The following is a 17,499-nucleotide window of genomic DNA, read 5'->3' as shown; positions in this document are numbered from 1 at the left end:
TCGTGGGGGACTTCAACTTCCCTGACATATCCTGGAAGCACAACACAGCCCAGAGGAAGCAGTCTAGGAGGTTTCTGGAGAAAGTGGAAGATAGCTTCCTGACGCAGCTGATTAGTGAACCTACCAGGGGTGGTGCCCTGCTAGACCTTCTCTTCACAAACAGAGAAGGACTGGTGGAGGATGTGATTGTCGGGAACAGTCTTGGGCAGAGTGACCACGAAATGGCGGAGTTCACTATTCTTGGCGGGGCCAGGAAGGGAACCAGTAAAACCACTGTATTGGACTTTCGGAGGGCTGACTTTGGGCTGCTCAGGACACTAGTTGGTGGAGTCCCATGGGAGGCGGTTCTGAAGGGCAGAGGGGTCCAGGAAGGCTGGGCGCTCTTTAAGAGGCAAATCCTAATGGTGCAGGAGCGGTCTATTCCCATGCGCCCAAAGATGAGCCAGCGGGGAAGAAGACCAGCCTGGCTCAACAGAGAATTGTGGCTTGAGCTTAGGAGAAAAAAGAGGGTTTATAATCTTTGGAAAATTGGGCAGGCCACTAAGGAGGACTATAAGGATGTAGCGAGGCTGTGCAGGGACAAGATTAGGAAGGCCAAAGCTCATCTGGAGCTCAATCTGGCTACTGCCGTTAAAGATAACAAAAAACGCTTTTATAAATACATCAACACAAAAAGGAGGACTAGGGAGAATCTCCATCCTTTACTGGATGCAGGGGGAAACTTAGTTACAAGAGATGAGGAAAAGGCGGAGGTGCTCAATGCCTTCTTTGCCTCAGTCTTTAGCGGCAAAACCGGTTGCTCTCTGGATACCCAGTACCCAGAACTGGTGGAAGGGGACGGGGAGCAGGATGTGGCCCTCACCATCCACGAAGAACTGGTTGGTGACCTGCTACGGCACTTGGATGTCCACAAATCGATGGGGCCGGATGGGATCCACCCAAGGGTACTGAGAGAACTGGCAGATGAGCTGGCCAAGCCCCTATCCATCATTTATCAGCAGTCCTGGCTATCGGGGGAGGTCCCAGCTGACTGGCGACTAGCAAATGTGACGCCCATCTATAAGAAGGGCCGGAGGGCAGACCCGGGGAACTACAGGCCGGTCAGTTTGACCTCAGTACCAGGGAAGCTCATGGAGCAGATCCTCTTGGGAGTCATCATGCGGCACTTGAAGGGCAAGCAGGCGATCAGGCCCAGCCAGCATGGGTTTATGGAAGGCAGGTCCTGCTTGACGAAGCTGATCTCCTTCTACGACAAAGTGACGCGCTGGGTGGACGAGGGAAAGGCTGTGGATGTGGTCTACCTTGACTTCAGCAAGGCTTTTGACACCGTCTCCCACAGCATTCTCCTCAAGAAACTGGCTGCTCTTGGCTTGGACTGGCGCACGCTTCGTTGGGTTAGAAACTGGCTGGATAGCCGGGCCCAAAGAGTTGTGGTGAATGGAGCCAAGTCCAGTTGGAGGCCAGTCACTAGTGGCGTCCCCCAGGGCTCGGTGCTGGGGCCGGTCCTCTTTAACATCTTCATCAATGATCTGGATGACGGCATTGAGTGCACCCTCAGTAAGTTTGCAGATGACACCAAGCTAGGTGCGTGTGTCGATCTGCTCGAGGGTAGGAAGGCTCTGCAGGAGGATCTGGATAGGCTGCACCGATGGGCTGAGGTCAACTGTATGAAGTTCAACAAGGCCAAGTGCCGGGTCCTGCACCTGGGGCGCAATAACCCCAAGCAGAACTACAGGCTGGGAGAGGAATGGTTGGAGAGCTGCCAGGCAGAGAAGGACCTGGGAGTGATGGTGGACAGTCGGCTGAATATGAGCCAGCAGTGTGCTCAGGTGGCCAAGAAGGCCAACGGCATCCTGGCTTGTATCAGAAACAGTGTGACCAGCAGGGCTAGGGAGGTGATCGTCCCCCTGTACTCGGCTCTGGTGAGGCCGCACCTCGAGTACTGTGTTCAGTTTTGGGCCCCTCGCTACAAGAAGGACATCGAGGTGCTTGAGCGGGTCCAAAGAAGGGCGACGAAGCTGGTGAGGGGCCTGGAGAGCAAGTCCTACGAGGAGCGGCTGAAGGAGCTGGGCTTGTTCAGCCTAGAGAAGAGGAGGCTCAGGGGCGACCTTATTGCTCTGTATAAGTACATTAAAGGAGGCTGTAGCGAGGTGGGGGTTGGCCTGTTCTCCCATGTGCCTGGTGACAGGACGAGGGGGAATGGGCTAAAGTTACGCCAGGGGAGTTTTAGGTTAGATGTTAGGAAGAATTTCTTTACTGAAAGGGTTGTGAGGCATTGGAACGGGCTGCCCAGGGAGGTGGTGGAGTCACCATCCCTGGAAGTCTTCAAAAGACGTTTAGATGTAGAGCTTAGGGATATGGTTTAGTGGGGACTGTTAGTTTTAGGTCAGAGGTTGGACTCGATGATCTTGAGGTCTCTTCCAACCTAGAAAATTCTGTGATTCTGTGATTCTGTGATCCTGCGTGGTCTTTACTCTGGCATCCCAGTTGTCTGCCCTCCCTGCATGCCTTTTTACGTAGAGGGACGGAGAGTTCTTGCGCTCTAAGGAAAACATCCTTAGAGTCTCCAGCTCTCCTCAGCTCCTTTGTCCCTTAGGATGGTATTCCAGGGGATCTCATCCTCTAGGTCTTTAAATAGCTTGGATTTGCTCTTTGGAAGTTCAGGGTCCTGCCTTGGCCCTTTGCCAGGCCCACATTCCTGGAGATCACAAACTCAACCATGGCATGGTCACTGCAGCCCAGATTGCTTCCAGTCTTGACCTCTTTAATGAGCTTGTCTGCATAGGTGAGCACCAGGTCAAGTAACGCTTCTCGTTGGGTTGGTTTCTCTAGTACTTTTACCAGGAAGTAATCCTCAACGCGATCTAGGAATCTCCTGGATTGCTTAAAGCCTACTGTGTAGTTTTCCCAGCAGACATCCGGGTGGTTCAAGTCCCCCATCAGGATGAGAGCATGCGAGCACGATGCTTCTTGTAGTTGAAGCAAGAAGGCCTCATCCATAGGCTCCCCTTGATCAGGCAGCCTGTAGTAGACTCCGGAAGAACCGTGTTTCTGTGATAGCAATCAGGTCATATTTGTCTAATTTCCCCATGGTTTCCAATTCCTCTTGCTTGTTTCCCATGCTGCGTACATTGGTGTAGAGGCATTTCAGCTGGGCTGTTGGTCATATTGCATTTCTAGAACCCTTCCTGTTGTATTGGGACAGGTCACGAGAGTTTCCCTGCCGTTACTTAGAGTGATGGTGTTCTCAGCTATGCTTTCTTGCTCACCCTGCCTGCAAGCACTGCCATGCAAACTGCCATGCCATGCCCTGACCGACACGCCATGCTCCGTTCACTGCGCTCCTGGACTCCCACTCTCCCTAGGGTTCTGCCTTTATATGACAGAAAGGGGGTTTCTGGATCCTCCCATGCCTCATCAGCTGGCCTCGCGAGGGCTGCTGAGTCCTAGCAGCTCCCTTGGATTCCTCTAATAACCTCGATGAAGGAAAACCCCTGCATGCCTCGATCCCCCACTCTGCTGCAGGACGCATTGCCCCAGAGCCGATTGCCTCGGCTTCTTTTATAATGATTTAAAATATTCCCACACTTGGAATTTCCATGTTCAGAAGTTGACTTATTTAATTACAAGGAGTATTGCTAATTCTTTTACATCGAAGAAGTTTTTTTGACCTCAGTATCAGGGAAGCTCATGGAGCAGATCTTCTTGAGAGTCATCATGCGGCACTTGAAGGGCAAGCAGGCGATCAGGCCCAGTCAGCATGGGTTTATGGAAGGCAGATCCTGCTTGACGAACCTGATCTCCTTCTATGACAAAGAGACACAATGGGTGGATGAGGGAAAGGCTGTGGATGTGGTCTACCTTGACTTCAGCAAGGCTTTTGACACCGTCTCCCACAGCATTCTCCTCAAGAAACTGGCTGCTCTTGGCTTGGACTGGCGCACACTTCGCTGGGTTAGAAACTGGCTGGATAGCCGGGCCCAAAGAGTCGTGGTAAATGGAGTCAAGTCCAGTTGGAGGCCGGTCACTAGTGGCGTCCCCCAGGGCTCGGTGCTGGGGCCGGTCCTCTTTAATATCTTCATTAATGATCTGGACGAGGACATTGAGTGCACCCTCAGTAAGTTTGCAGATGACACCAAGCTATGCACATGTGTCGATCTGCTCGAGGGTAGGAAAGCTCTGCAGGAGGATCTGGATAGGCTGCACCGATGGGCTGAGGTCAACTGCATGAAGTGCAACAAGGCCAAGTGTCGGGCCCTGCACCTGGGGCGCAATAACCCCAAGCAGAGCTACAGGCTGGGAGATGAGTGGTTGGAGAGCTGCCAGGCAGAGAAGGACCTGGGAGTGATGGTGGACAGTCGGCTGAATATGAGCCAGCAGTGTGCTCAGGTGGCCAAGAAGGTAAACGGCATCCTGGCTTGTATCAGAAACAGTGTGACCAGCAGGGCTAGGGAGGTGATCGTCCCCCTGTACTCGGCTCTGGTGAGGCCACACCTCGAGTACTGTGTTCAGTTTTGGGCCCCTCGCTACAAGAAGGACATGGAGGTGCTTGAGCGGGTCCAGAGAAGGGCGATGAAGCTGGTTGAGGGGCCTGGAGAACAAGTCCTACGAGGAGCGGCTGAAGGAGCTGGGCTTGTTCAGCCTGGAGAAGAGGAGGCTCAGGGGCGACCTTATCGCTCTCTACAGATACCTTAAAGGAGGCTGTAGTGAGGTGGGGGTTGGCCTGTTCTCCCACGTGCCTGGTGACAGGACGAGGGGGAATGGGCTTAAGTTGCGCCAGGGGAGTTTTAGGTTAGATGTTAGGAAGAACTTCTTTACTGAAAGGGTTGTTAGGCACTGGAACAGGCTGCCCAGGGAGGTGGTGGAGTCACCATCCCTGGAAGTCTTCAAAAGATGTTTAGATGTAGAGCTTAGGGGTATGGTTTAGTGGGGACTGTTAGTGTTAGGTTAGATTTTGGACTCAATGATCTTGAGGTCTCTTCCAACCTAGAAATTCTGTGATTCTGCAATTCTGTGATTCTGTGAAATCCATGCTAAGTATTTCGCGCTTTCATGCACAAAGCCAAATTCATAAATGGAGTTAGGAATGGAGAACTGGAGCCCACAAATGGGGTTTACAAACTTGAAGCAAAGGCATGCCTGAAGTCTGAGTGCCCCCACCAGCTGTGGCAGGTCTCAGCATGCAGTGAGGTGTGCGGGGCAGCCTCTGGAACCACTGCCCCTCATTCTTGCCCTGCTCCTGCAGGACCAAGGAGACGTGAGCCAGGAGTGCAGAAATTTCTTCTCAGAAAGAATGGTTAGGCATTGGAACGGGTTGTCCTGGGAGTTGGTGGAGTCACTGTCCCTGGGGGCGTTTAAGGAAAGTTTGGACGTGGTGCTTAGGGACATGGTTTAGTGGGTAATAGTGGTGGCAGAGAGGTGATTGGCCCAGATGTGAGAAACAAAGATGTGATTTTGCAGTAGAAGGTGTGTTTTTGCAGTGGAAAATGACTCTATCCTTGCATACTTGGAAGGGTTTTTGCAGTCATGACAGTGGCGTAGCAGTGATGACCTTAGAGGTCTTTTCCAGCTGTACTGGGTCTGGCTGGGATGTTAACTTTCCCTGCAGCAGCCCATACAGTGCTGTGCTCTGCACTTGGAGCTAGAACAGCAGTGGTATCACACCAGTGTTGTGTCTGCGGCTGAGCAGTGCTGGCACAGCATCGGGACTCTCTGTAACCCTCCTAGGGGGTGGGCAAAAAAGTGAGAGAAGAAACATCACCAGGGCAGCTGACCTAAACCAACCAAAGGGATATTCCATACCGTGTGATGTCACACTCAGCAATAAAAGGTGGAAAAAGGAAGAACAGAGGAGGGGTGGGCTCTCATTGTGAAAACGTCGGTCCTCCTCCCGAACACCGGCTACGTGCGTTGAAGCCCTCTTTCAAGGATGTGGTCAATCATCGCTCATTTGTGGGAAGTAGAGAGTAATTTCTTTTCTCTGCTCTTCCAAATAGCCTTTATTGGATTTGTTTGTTTGTTTGTTTGTTTGTTTTTCCCTTTCCCCCTCCCTTTTCCCCTTTCCTTTTTTCCTTTTTTTTTTTTCCTTTTTTTTTTCTTTTTTTTTTTTTTCCCCTTTAGTTAATTTGCTTAGTTAACAATAACATTTCCTTAATATTTTTTTTTCCTTTAGTTAAGTTATCCTTACCTCAACCCGTGAGTTGTTCTTTACTTTACTTCTTCCCCTCCTCATGTAGGGAGGGGGAGTGAGACAGCAGTTGTGGTGTTTAGCTGCCGAGCACAGTAAAACCACCACACCAACTTCAGTGATACCTTGATCTAGGGCTGAAGTCTGAGGCCACCTCCTGCCTCTGCTTGGAAGACTTCCAGGAGCTGGTGATGCCTCCTGTGGGCACAGCCTCTGCAGAGCCTGTGTGATGGAGGCTGGAAGCTCTTTGGGTGCCCCCAGGGCAGGGAGGGCAATGAACCCAGGTAGGACAGGGGGGTCCCAGGCACCAGCTGGGGAAGTGGGGCAGCTGGAGCTTTGGTTCCTCCTGGCTTTGACTCCCAGGAGACCAAGGAGTCGGTGTACTGCAAGACGCCTTCGCAGGCAGCAAAGCCTCAGGACAGAAAGCACCCAGCAAATGCCACTGCCAGACTCCATCTTCCTGTGCAAAACTTTTGTCGTGGTTTAACCCGGCTGGCAGCTAAACACCACGCAGCCGTTCGCTCACCCTCCCCCCTCCCTCTCTGGGACGGGGGAGAGAAATGGAAAGTGAAGCCCTTGAGTTGAGATAAAGACAGTTTAATAAGACAGGAAAATAATAATAACAAAATAATAATAAAATAATAACAATAATAATACAATGGTGATAATAGGAAAGTAATAATAGTATGTACAAACAAGTGATGCACAATGCAATTGCTCACCACTCGCTGACCGATGCCCAGCCTAACCCCGAGCAGTCCGGCCCCCTCCCCCCGGCTAGCCACCCCTATATATTGTTTAGCATGACGTCAGATGGTATGGAATACCCCTTTGGCTAGTTTGGGTCACCTGTCCTGGGTCTGTCCCCTCCCAGCTCTTACTGCACCCCCAGCCTGCCCGTTGGCAGGACAGAGCAAAAGGCTGAGATGTCCTTGGCTTAGTATAAGCACTGCTCTGCAACAATTAAAGCATCGGGGTGTTATCAGCACTCTTCTCATCCTAAGCCAAAACACAGCATTCCACCAGCTACTAGGAAGAAAATTAATTCTGTGCTAACTGAAACCAGGACATCTATCCACCCCTTATTCCATACCATTTATGTCATGCTCAGGTTACACTCTTTTCCATACATTCTAATTAGTCACCTATAGTAATCATGGTAGTGATAACATACAGTATAATATACTATTTAATATGGTACAATTCAGTTCATGGGCTATTCTCACCCAGTATTAAATCTCCTTGAGGTACACACCGGACCTCTCCGTTCTTTTGCATCACCCACCAAGTGTATCCAGGTCCCTGAGCGAAAACAATTCCACGAATAGGTTTGCCTTTTCCTGAGGCAGGAGTAGCCCAGACTGTTTTACCCAGCATATTTTTTACATGCACTACAGGAACTTTATCCCCATCTACAGTACGTAACAGGTTTGATTGGGCAGGTCCAGCTCGGTTGGTAGATCCCCTAGTATTGACTAACCAGGTGGCCTTTGCCAAATGCGTATCCCAGTTTTTGAACGTCCCAGCGCCCATTGCTTTCAAGGTAGTCTTTAACAGGCCATTGTATCGTTCAACTTTCCCGGAGGCTGGTGCATGATAGGGGATGTGATACACCCATTCAATACCATGTTCTTTGGCCCAAGTGTCTATAAGGTTGTTTCGGAAGTGAGTCCCATTGTCTGATTCTATTCTTTCTGGGGTGCCATGTCGCCATAGGACTTGCTTTTCAAGGCCCAGGATGGTGTTCCGGGCGGTGGCATGAGGCACAGGATATGTTTCCAGCCATCCGGTGGTTGCTTCCACCATTGTAAGTACGTGGCGCTTGCCATTGCGAGTTTGAGGGAGTGTGATGTAATCAATCTGCCAGGCCTCTCCATATTTATATTTCAGCCATCGTCCTCCATACCAAAGAGGCTTTGACCGTTTGGCTTGCTTGATTGCAGCACATGTTTCACAGTCATGAATAACCTGTGCTATAGAGTCCATGGTCAAGTCCACCCCTCGATCACGAGCCCATCTGTATGTTGCGTCTCTACCTTGATGGCCTGAGGTGTCATGGGCCCATCGGGCTATAAATAATTCACCTTTATGCTGCCAATCCAAGTCCACCTGAGCTACTTCAATCTTAGCAGCCTGATCCACCTGCTGGTTGTTTTGATGTTCTTCAGTAGCCCGATTCTTGGGCACATGAGCATCTACGTGGCGTACTTTCACAGCCAGGTTCTCTACCCGAGCAGCAATATCTTGCCACAATGCAGCAGCCCAGATGGGTTTGCCCCTACGCTGCCAGTTGTTTTGCTTCCATTGCTGTAACCATCCCCACAGGGCATTTGCTACCATCCATGAATCGGTGTAGAGATAGAGAACTGGCCATTTTTCTCTTTCAGCAATGTCTAAAGCCAGCTGAATGGCTTTCACTTCTGCAAACTGACTCGATTCACCTTCTCCCTCAGCAGCTTCTGCAACTCGTCGCGTAGGACTCCAGACAGCAGCCTTCCATCTCCGATGCTTCCCCACAATACGACAGGACCCATCAGTGAACAGGGCATATTTCTTTTCATTCTCTGGCAACTGGTTGTACAGTGGGGCTTCTTCAGCACGACCCACCTCCTCCTCTGATGATATCCCAAAGTATTTGCCTTCTGGCCAGTCCATGATCACTTCCAATATTCCTGGGCGACTGGGGTTTCCTATTCGAGCCCGCTGAGTAATCAGTGCAACCCACTTGCTCCATGTAGCATCAGTTGCATGATGCGTAGAGGGGACCCTTCCCTTGAACATCCAGCCTAGTACCGGCAATCGGGGTGCTAGGAGGAGCTGCGCTTCAGTACCGACCACCTCCGAAGCAGATCGAACTCCTTCATATGCTGCCAATATCTCCTTTTCAGTTGGAGTATAGCGGGCCTCAGATCCTCTGTATCCCCGACTCCAAAACCCCAGGGGCCGACCTCGAGTTTCCCCAGGTTCTTTCTGCCAGAGGCTCCAGGTGGGGCCGTTCTCCCCGGCTGCAGTGTAGAGCACATTCTTTACATCTGGTCCTGTTCGAACTGGCCCAAGGGCTACTGCAGGGACTATTTCCTGCTTGATTTGTTCAAAGGCTTGTCGTTGTTCAGGGCCCCATTCAAACTCATTCTTCTTACGGGTTACTTGGTAGAGCGGGTTTACAATCAGACTGTAATTTGGGATGTGCATTCTCCAAAACCCCACAACACCTAGGAAAGTCTGTGTTTCTTTTTTGTTAGTTGGTGGAGACATAGCTGTTATTTTGTTGATCACATCCATTGGGATTTGACGACGTCCATCTTGCCATTTTATTCCTAAAAACTGGATCTCTCGTGCAGGTCCTTTGACTTTATTCTGTTTTATGGCAAAACCGGCTTTCAGAAGGATTTGGACTATTTTCTTCCCTTTCTCGAAAACTTCCTCTGCTGTGTCACCCCACACAATAATGTCATCGATGTACTGCAGGTGTTCAGGAGCTTCCCCCTGCTCTAGCGCAGACTGGATCAGCCCATGGCAAATGGTAGGGCTGTGTTTCCACCCCTGGGGCAGCCTATTCCAAGTATATTGGACTCCCCTCCAAGTGAAGGCAAATTGTGGCCTGCACTCTGCTGCTAGAGGGATGGAGAAAAATGCATTAGCGATATCAATTGTGGCGTACCACTTGGCTGCCCTCGATTCAAGTTCATACTGAAGTTCCAGCATGTCCGGCACTGCAGCACTCAGTGGTGGCGTGACTTCGTTCAGGCCACGATAGTCCACTGTTAGTCTCCACTCGCCATTAGACTTTCGCACTGGCCATATGGGGCTATTGAAAGGTGAATGGGTCTTGCTGATCACTCCTTGGCTCTCCAATTGACGAATTAGCTTATGGATGGGAATCAGGGAGTCTCGGTTAGTGGGATATTGCCGCCGGTGCACAGTTGTGGTGGCGATTGGCACTTGCTGTTCTTCGACCCTCAGCAACTCCACAACAGAGGGGTCCTCTGAGAGACCAGGCAAGGTAGATAATTGTTTAATGCCCTCTGTCTCTAAGGCAGCTATACCAAAAGCCCACCGGAACCCTTTTGGGTCCTTGCAATATCCTCTTCTAAGATAGTCTATGCCAAGGATACATGGAGCATCCGGGCCAGTCACAATACGGTGCTTTTCCCACTCATTCCCAGTCAGACTCACTTCAGCCTCCAATACAGTCAACTGCTGAGATCCTCCTGTCACTCCACAAATATAGATGGGCTCTGGTCCTTTATAGCTCGATGGCATTATAGTACATTGTGCACCGGTGTCTACTAAAGCCTTATACTTCTGTGCGCGTGATGTGCCAGGCCATCGAATCCACACAGTCCAATAAACTCGATTGTCCCTTTCCTCCCCCTGGCTGGAGGCAGGGCCCCCCTAATCCTGGTCAGAATCTTCTTCGTTTCTGTGTTTGAAGGATTGTCTGCTGGAAGTTGGAGCAGCAAACTTTTCGGAGAATCCTTTTTTCCTGATTGTTTTCTTTTGCAACTCACGTACCCGTGCCTCTAGGGTCGCGGTAGATTTTCCATCCCATTTTCTCATGTCCTCTCCATGGTCTCGTAAGTAAAACCACAGGGTGGCACGGGGTGAGTACCCACCATATCGTCTTCCTTGTGTGGGTGAACGCCTACCCCTGACAGCTGAGACACTGCTTTGTACAGGTGCGGAGGAGAATAATCTCTCTTCAAGTTGGTGAACCTTTTCAGAAAGTTTCTCCCAAGTGTTCTCTTTTGGTCGGTGGGCACTGGTTGGTTCAGGTGGGGAGGACAATAGATTCTCTTCAAGTTGGTGAACCTTTTCAGAAAGTTTCTCCACAGCTGAGACGCAGGCCTGTAAGGAAGAGGAGAGACTTTCTTCGTACTGCCGGAGTTGTTTAGCCGCTTCATCCACTGTGGGTTCCTCATCCTCTTTCCAGGCCATTATTGCCAATGAGCTGGCATATGATGATGGTGCACTCCGTACAAACTTCCGCCACATGGGTCGTGTACACTTGACTTCATCTGGATCTTTGGATGTTTGTCTCTGGTCTGGATCCTCATAAATCACTTCCCGTACGGCTAATTCCCTCAGGTACTGGATTCCCTTCTCCATAGTGGTCCACTTGCCTGGTAGACATAAAATATCTTCCTTGAAGGGATACCTTTCCCTCACAGCTGAGAGGAGACGCCTCCAGAGGCTGTTAGATTGTGCTCCATCTGCAATTGCTTTGTCAATGCCGGCGTCTCGAGCAAGGGATCCCAACCGTCTGGCTTCCCTGCCGTCTAATTCCACACAATTGGCTCCAGAGTCCCAGCACCGGAGCAGCCAGGTGACAAGCTGCTCACCTATACAGCGACCAAAATCTTTTCGCACATCTCGTAGCTCGCGCTCATTTAGGCTTCGGGTAGTTACTGTTGCTTTTTCGGCATCCTCATCTTCCTCCTCCTGAATCCTTGATGGCCCAGCGTCGTCATCATCTTCGTCATCTCTATACTTAGTTTTGGCAGAAGCCTTACCTGGATTGGCAGAAGACTCTCTGCGTTCTAAACGACTTGAATTTCTATACCATATTTTCACCTTCTCTACAGGGGCAGCTTGCACTGCTACTGCTCGTTTCTCTGACTTTGTTACAGGGTCTGCCACAGGGGTTGGAATGCCCTCTGCAGGGTCAACTTGCACTGCTACAGCTCGTTTCTCTGACCCCGTTACAGGGATTGGAATACCCTCTGCAGGGTCAACTTGCACTGCTACAGCTCGTTTCTCTGACCCCGTTACAGGGATTGGAATACCCTCTGCAGGGTCAACTTGCACTGCTACAGCTCGTTTCTCTGACACGGCCACAGGAGCTGGAGCGGCTGCAGGAGCTGGGACTGGAGCGGCTGCAGGAGCTGGAGCTGGAGCGGCTGCAGGAGCTGGGACTGGAGCGGCTGCAGGAGCTGGGACTGGAGCGGCTGCAGGAGCTGGGACTGGAGTGGCTGCAGGAGCTGGAGCTGGAGCGGCTGCAGGAGCTGGGACTGGAGTGGCTGCAGGAACCGGATCTGGAGCGGCTGCAGGAACCGGATCTGGAGCGGCTGCCGAGTCCACCGTAGGGGTCACAGTGGCCGTTGGATCTGTCACAGGGCTTGGAGTGGCCGCAGGGTCTGTCACTAAGTTGATAGCAGTATCAATGGCAGCTCGATAGGCATGAGCCAGGCCCCAGCACGTTACAATGATTTGTGTTACTTTAGAACTGCCAGAATCATGACACCTTTTTTTCAAGCATTCTGCCAGTTTTTGAGGATTTTGCCATTGCTCAGGGGTGAATTTCCAACACACTGGGGGTGCCAACTGCTCTAGATGCCTGCCCATATCCACCCATACTCCCTGCCACCCACAACTATCCTGCCTCCGGGCAGATCTCCGGATGAGCTTCATAAGTAGTTGTTTAACTATAAGCAGAATCTGAAGTGCATTCATGAGGCAGAACAACAAGACTATGGTATTCTGAGTATTCCAGAAATATTCAATATCTTGGAGAGCTTTTGTGACAAGCTCAGGGGATAAGAGGGTGGTGAAGGAGGAAGGCAGAGTGACCCAGGAGGATACAGGGGTGGTGAAGGAGAAAGGGAGAGTAAGCAAGTAAGGAAAAATATCCTCCCCTTTCCCCTCCACAGATTGACTCCCTAATGGAAAAAAACAATAGGTATAATTGCTAATAGTTTCCAAGATACAGTTTCCAAAGTACAGAGTCGATGATGTTACTGAATACAAATAACAAGTTAGAGTCATGACCACATATTTCATCGTCTCATAAGCCATTGCTACAACACACAGCACCATAATGATCTGAAACCAGGGCCCGGAGAGGATAAACAACACGACAGAGAGCAAATACAGAAAATAATGTACTATAATACTCAATTTGGAAAACAGGCGCAGCAGAGTTGAGATTAAAGCAATCAGCATCATGACAAGTGACTATTAAGCAGGTCTAATCCTTACACCAATTTTAGTTTAACACACTCTGATCAGATCTGTCATTATCTCAACCTTTCGGGCCCCACGTTGGGCGCCAAAAAGACTGTCGTGGTTTAACCCGGCTGGCAGCTAAACACCACGCAGCCGTTCGCTCACCCTCCCCCCTCCCTCTCTGGGACGGGGGAGAGAAATGGAAAGTGAAGCCCGTGAGTTGAGATAAAGACAGTTTAATAAGACAGGAAAATAATAATAACAAAATAATAATAAAATAATAACAATAATAATACAATGGTGATAATAGGAAAGTAATAATAGTATGTACAAACAAGTGATGCACAATGCAATTGCTCACCACTCGCTGACCGATGCCCAGCCTAACCCCGAGCAGTCCGGCCCCCTCCCCCCGGCTAGCCACCCCTATATATTGTTTAGCATGACGTCAGATGGTATGGAATACCCCTTTGGCTAGTTTGGGTCACCTGTCCTGGGTCTGTCCCCTCCCAGCTCTTACTGCACCCCCAGCCTGCCCGTTGGCAGGACAGAGCAAAAGGCTGAGATGTCCTTGGCTTAGTATAAGCACTGCTCTGCAACAATTAAAGCATCAGGGTGTTATCAGCACTCTTCTCATCCTAAGCCAAAACACAGCATTCCACCAGCTACTAGGAAGAAAATTAATTCTGTGCTAACTGAAACCAGGACAACTTTATTTCACAGAATCATAGAATTGTAGAATATCCTGAGTTGGAAGGGACCCATAAGGATCATCAAGTCCAACTCCTGGCACAGCACAGGTCTGCCCAGAGGTTTAGACCATGGGACTAAGTGCACAGTCCAATCGCTTTTTAAATTCAGACAGGCTTGGTGCAGTGAGTACTTCCCTGGGGAGTGCGTTCCAGTCTGCAACCACCCTCTTGGTGAAGAACCTCTTCCTGATGTCCAGCGTAAACTTCCCCTGCCTCAGCTTAATGCCATTCCCGTGGGTCCTATCACTGTTGTCTACAGAGAATAGGTCACCTGCCTCTCCACTCCCCCTTGCAAGGAAGTTGTAAGCTGCGATGAGGTCCCCCCTCAGCCTCCTCTTCTTCAGGCTAAACAGGCCCAGTGCACTCAGCCATCTTCGTCACCCTCCTCTGGACACTCTCCAACAGTTTAAAGTCCTCTTTGTACTGTGGTGCCCAGAACTGCACACAGTACTCGAGCTGAGGCCCCACCAGCGCAGAGAAGAGCGGGACAATCACTTCCCTCAACCGATGAGCAATGCCGTGCTCGATGCACCCCAGGATACGGTTGCCACAGTCCTGCTGCTGCTGGGCCTTGATGTGCTCCAGAGGAGGGAACAAAGAGTCCTCCCAGGCTGCTCATGCTCAGCACCAGGCACAGAGCAAAGATCAGCCCCAACCTAGGAGGCAAAGGTGGCCTGCACTGGCCAGCAGCACATGGTGACCACATCCCTTACCCTGGGGCCTGCAAGCAGTGCAAGCAGTGCAAGCAGAGGGGAGAGGAGTGTGGAGAGCTGCTGCAGCCCCTGTGCTGCCCGCTGGGGCTCAGAGGCAGGGTGAGACCCGTGGGTGCAGCAGGGCTGGTGCACCAGCACATGAGACGTATGCAGGGCAGAGCCCAAAGCACCACAGCTCACCAAGATCCACCATTTTCGACGTTCCCAAAGACCCAGTCCTTTCCTGTGCTTTTCCCCATGCTTCATGGGATGGATTCCACAGCATCCTGCCTCCCCCAAGCCCTCCCACAGCATCCAACTCAGAAAGCATCCCAGCCCTGCAGCATCCTGGTCCCAGAGCATCCAACCACGAGAACATCTTTGCTGCCCCCCCGCTGTAGCCATGCACCGGCTCAAATCCAGCTTCCACTGGACTTTTCTGCCCTGCCACTTCAAGTTTTCTGTTCTTTTCAGGGTATGCAGCTTCCTTCAATAATGATTTAAAATATTCACACGCTGGGATTTTCCATGTTCAGAAGTTGATTTATTCATTTACAAGGAGTATTACTAATTCTTTTACATCTAAATCCCTGCTATATACTTCATGCTTTCACACCCAAAGCCAAATTCATCACTGGAGTTGGAAACATGTTTACCAAAAACAAAGTAAAAGGGCTTCCTGAAGTCAGTACCCCAACAATCTGCTGCAGGTCTCGGCGTGCAGGGAGAAACACAGGGCAGCCCCTGGCCCCACTGCCCCTCATTCCTGCACTGCTCCTGCAGGATGAAGGAGAGGTGATACAGGAGTGGCTGGAGAAGGGCAGGAGCCCCCCAAGGGAGGGAAAGGGTCTATGGGGTGTTGTTCCTCAGGCACAGCTGGGCATTCGTCCCCAGCCAGAACCAGGGGCGCATGCTCTCCCCTTTCAGGAAGGCATCTGTGAAAGTGAAGATCTCGACCCAATTGTCATGGTTTATAAAAGACACCTGCCCCTCAGTACAGTCAAGACAGACCCAGATCCTTGTGGGGACCGGGGACAGGGACAAGGGGGTGGGAGGAGATGTGAGAGACTTGAGATTTTCATAACGGTACTTAACAGCCCAGATCCCTTCTTCAGGGCTCATGTTGATCCACCCCTTCCTCTTCACAGATGCCCTGGCCACCCCCACAGCCCACCCTGAATGCTTTAGCCCCTCTCCCTCCACCTCCACCAACCAGCAGTGCCTCCCCTCTCTGAACTCCTCACGTCCTAGAACGCAGCAACTAGTGTCAAATCTCTCTGGTGTGTCAGGCACCTGCTGCTGTTCAGTTTCCCGTCTCACACTGCAGTTGTCCTGAGACAGGACAAGCATGGGATGAGCCGTGCGTGGATCCAGGGTCACCTTCACTGCAGGGACAGAAGGAGCCAGGCCAACAGGGGCAGAGCTCAGCCCTGGGCAGGCTTTCCCCAGCTCAGGGCCAGGAGCTGCCCCACGGGGCAGGTGATGGGGCACCTCTGGGCTCCTGAACATGGCCCACCAAGGGCAGGAGAAGCACCTCAGAGGGCAACCCTGTGCACACCTACCTCGATTTTGAGGCAGCAGAAACTTTCTCCATGCTGGAAGGAGAGGGGAGAGCTGGTCACAGCCCACGGCTGGTGCCCAGTGGGTGTGGGCAGGGTGAGGGGCCAGCCCTGGGCTGCTCTGTCCCAGTTGCCCACCCTCCCCTGCACATTGCCTTGACATTGCCCTTGGGCCCAAGCTCAGGAACACTCACCCTTCCCTGCAGCTTGTTCCCCTGGAAAAAGAAGCAAAAGCGATATCTGATGAGAGGGGAGAGCTTCTCACCCCATGCCTGAACCCCAAACTGCTTTGTTATGGTGCAGGATACTCACTGAGCTTTGCATCTTTTTTCTCTGTCAAACAAAAGGAAAAAGAAAGCATGATGGAAAAGGACATCTTGCCTTCTCAAAATGCCCACTGGTAGAACGCAAAGGCCTTCATTTGGGGGAGGGATGGGCACTCACCCAGCTCTTCAGTTAGATCCTCTGCAAAAGAAAAGCAAAAATACTTGGTGAGAGAGTACAGATTCTTATTACATGACAAGAACTCATTTTCTTTGGGTTTGGGGCCAGACACTCACTCAGTCTTGCAAATTGGTGCGCTAAAAATGAGAAGAAAGTCATGGTGAGAGGGAACAGCCTCCCATCCCATTGCGATGACCCCAAATACTTTCAGATGCAGATGGAGACTTACCCAGCTTTACATTCTTTTCCTCTGCAAAAGAAAGAGAAAAGTAATGCATGATCAGAGGGGAAAGCTTCTCCTGCCATAGCTCCCATTGGAAGACATGAAGTTCTTTCCGTTGGGAAGGGACACTCACCCAGCTCTGCAGACAGTTCCGCTGCAAAAGGAAAGCAAAGGCAATGCATGATCAGAGGGGACAACTTCTCATCCCATGGCTGCTTCCACGGGAAGACCACAAATTCCTTCATTTTGTGGAGGGACACTCACCCAGCCTTTTATCTTTTTGTACTGGAACAGAAAGGTAAAAGGAATGCATGATCAGAGGGGGCAGCTTCTCCTCCCATAGCTCCCATTGGAAGACATGAAGTTCTTTCCTTTGGGGAGGGACACTCACCCCGCTCTGCTCTCAGTTTCGCTGCAAAAGGAAAGCAAAGGCAATGCATGATCAGAGGGGACAACTTCTCATCCCATGGCTGCTTCCACGGGAAGACCACAAATTCCTTCATTTTGTGGAGGGACACTCACCCAGCTTTTTATGTTTTTTTACTGGAACAGAAAGGTAAAAGCAATGCATGATCAGAGGGGACAGCTTCTCGTCATATGCCTGCTCCCATGGCTACGCCCCAAAATTTATTCTTCTAGAAAGTGGCCAAATGTAACTTTGCTCCCAAAGGAGGGACCAGACTAATAGTGAATGAAG

General features: G+C 50.9%; 3 protein-coding genes across 4 annotated transcripts in view; 1 reads left to right on the top strand and 2 right to left on the bottom strand.

Moving 5' to 3' along the window:
* LOC137846204 (butyrophilin subfamily 3 member A1-like) overlaps positions 1-17,499 on the top strand; it is a 228,584-nt gene that overhangs the window by 158,712 nt on the left and 52,373 nt on the right. The gene's annotated exons all lie outside the window — the stretch shown is intronic.
* LOC137846263 (uncharacterized) overlaps positions 1-17,499 on the bottom strand; it is a 44,161-nt gene that overhangs the window by 20,918 nt on the left and 5,744 nt on the right. The window lies entirely within an intron of this gene.
* On the bottom strand, positions 15,099-16,710 carry LOC137846305 (butyrophilin subfamily 1 member A1-like). Of its 2 annotated transcripts, XM_068664251.1 has the most exons (5): positions 16,448-16,710; positions 16,330-16,350; positions 16,139-16,171; positions 15,870-15,961; positions 15,099-15,353 (listed from the first exon to the last, which is right to left on the bottom strand). In XM_068664251.1, exons 1-5 carry the CDS (start codon positions 16,509-16,511, stop codon positions 15,159-15,161), a joined length of 405 nt encoding a protein of 134 aa, XP_068520352.1. In that variant the 5' UTR covers positions 16,512-16,710; the 3' UTR covers positions 15,099-15,158. The 2 variants fall into 2 exon arrangements, with proteins under 2 accessions (XP_068520352.1, XP_068520351.1); XM_068664250.1 differs by having other exon boundaries at positions 15,099-15,961; positions 16,448-16,526.

This window comes from Anas acuta, chromosome 31 (genome assembly GCF_963932015.1).
Source record: "Anas acuta chromosome 31, bAnaAcu1.1, whole genome shotgun sequence".
In the NCBI taxonomy this organism is placed as follows: domain Eukaryota; kingdom Metazoa; phylum Chordata; class Aves; order Anseriformes; family Anatidae; genus Anas; species Anas acuta.
Note: the sequence above shows the minus strand (reverse complement) of the source record. Positions and strands in the feature narration are given on the sequence as shown.

Excerpts from the sequence above, each read along its gene's own strand:
- LOC137846305 (XM_068664250.1), bottom strand. The coding sequence starts at position 16,511 with ATGTCCTTTTCCATCATGCTTTCTTTTTCCTTTTGTTTGACAGAGAAA. Across the intron at positions 16,351-16,447 it reads GAAAAAAGATGCAAAGCTCA|GGGAACAAGCTGCAGGGAAG; the intron begins GTGAGTATCCTG and ends TTCTTTTTCCAG. Across the intron at positions 15,962-16,138 it reads TCTGCTGCCTCAAAATCGAG|TGAAGGTGACCCTGGATCCA; the intron begins GTAGGTGTGCAC and ends CTGTCCCTGCAG.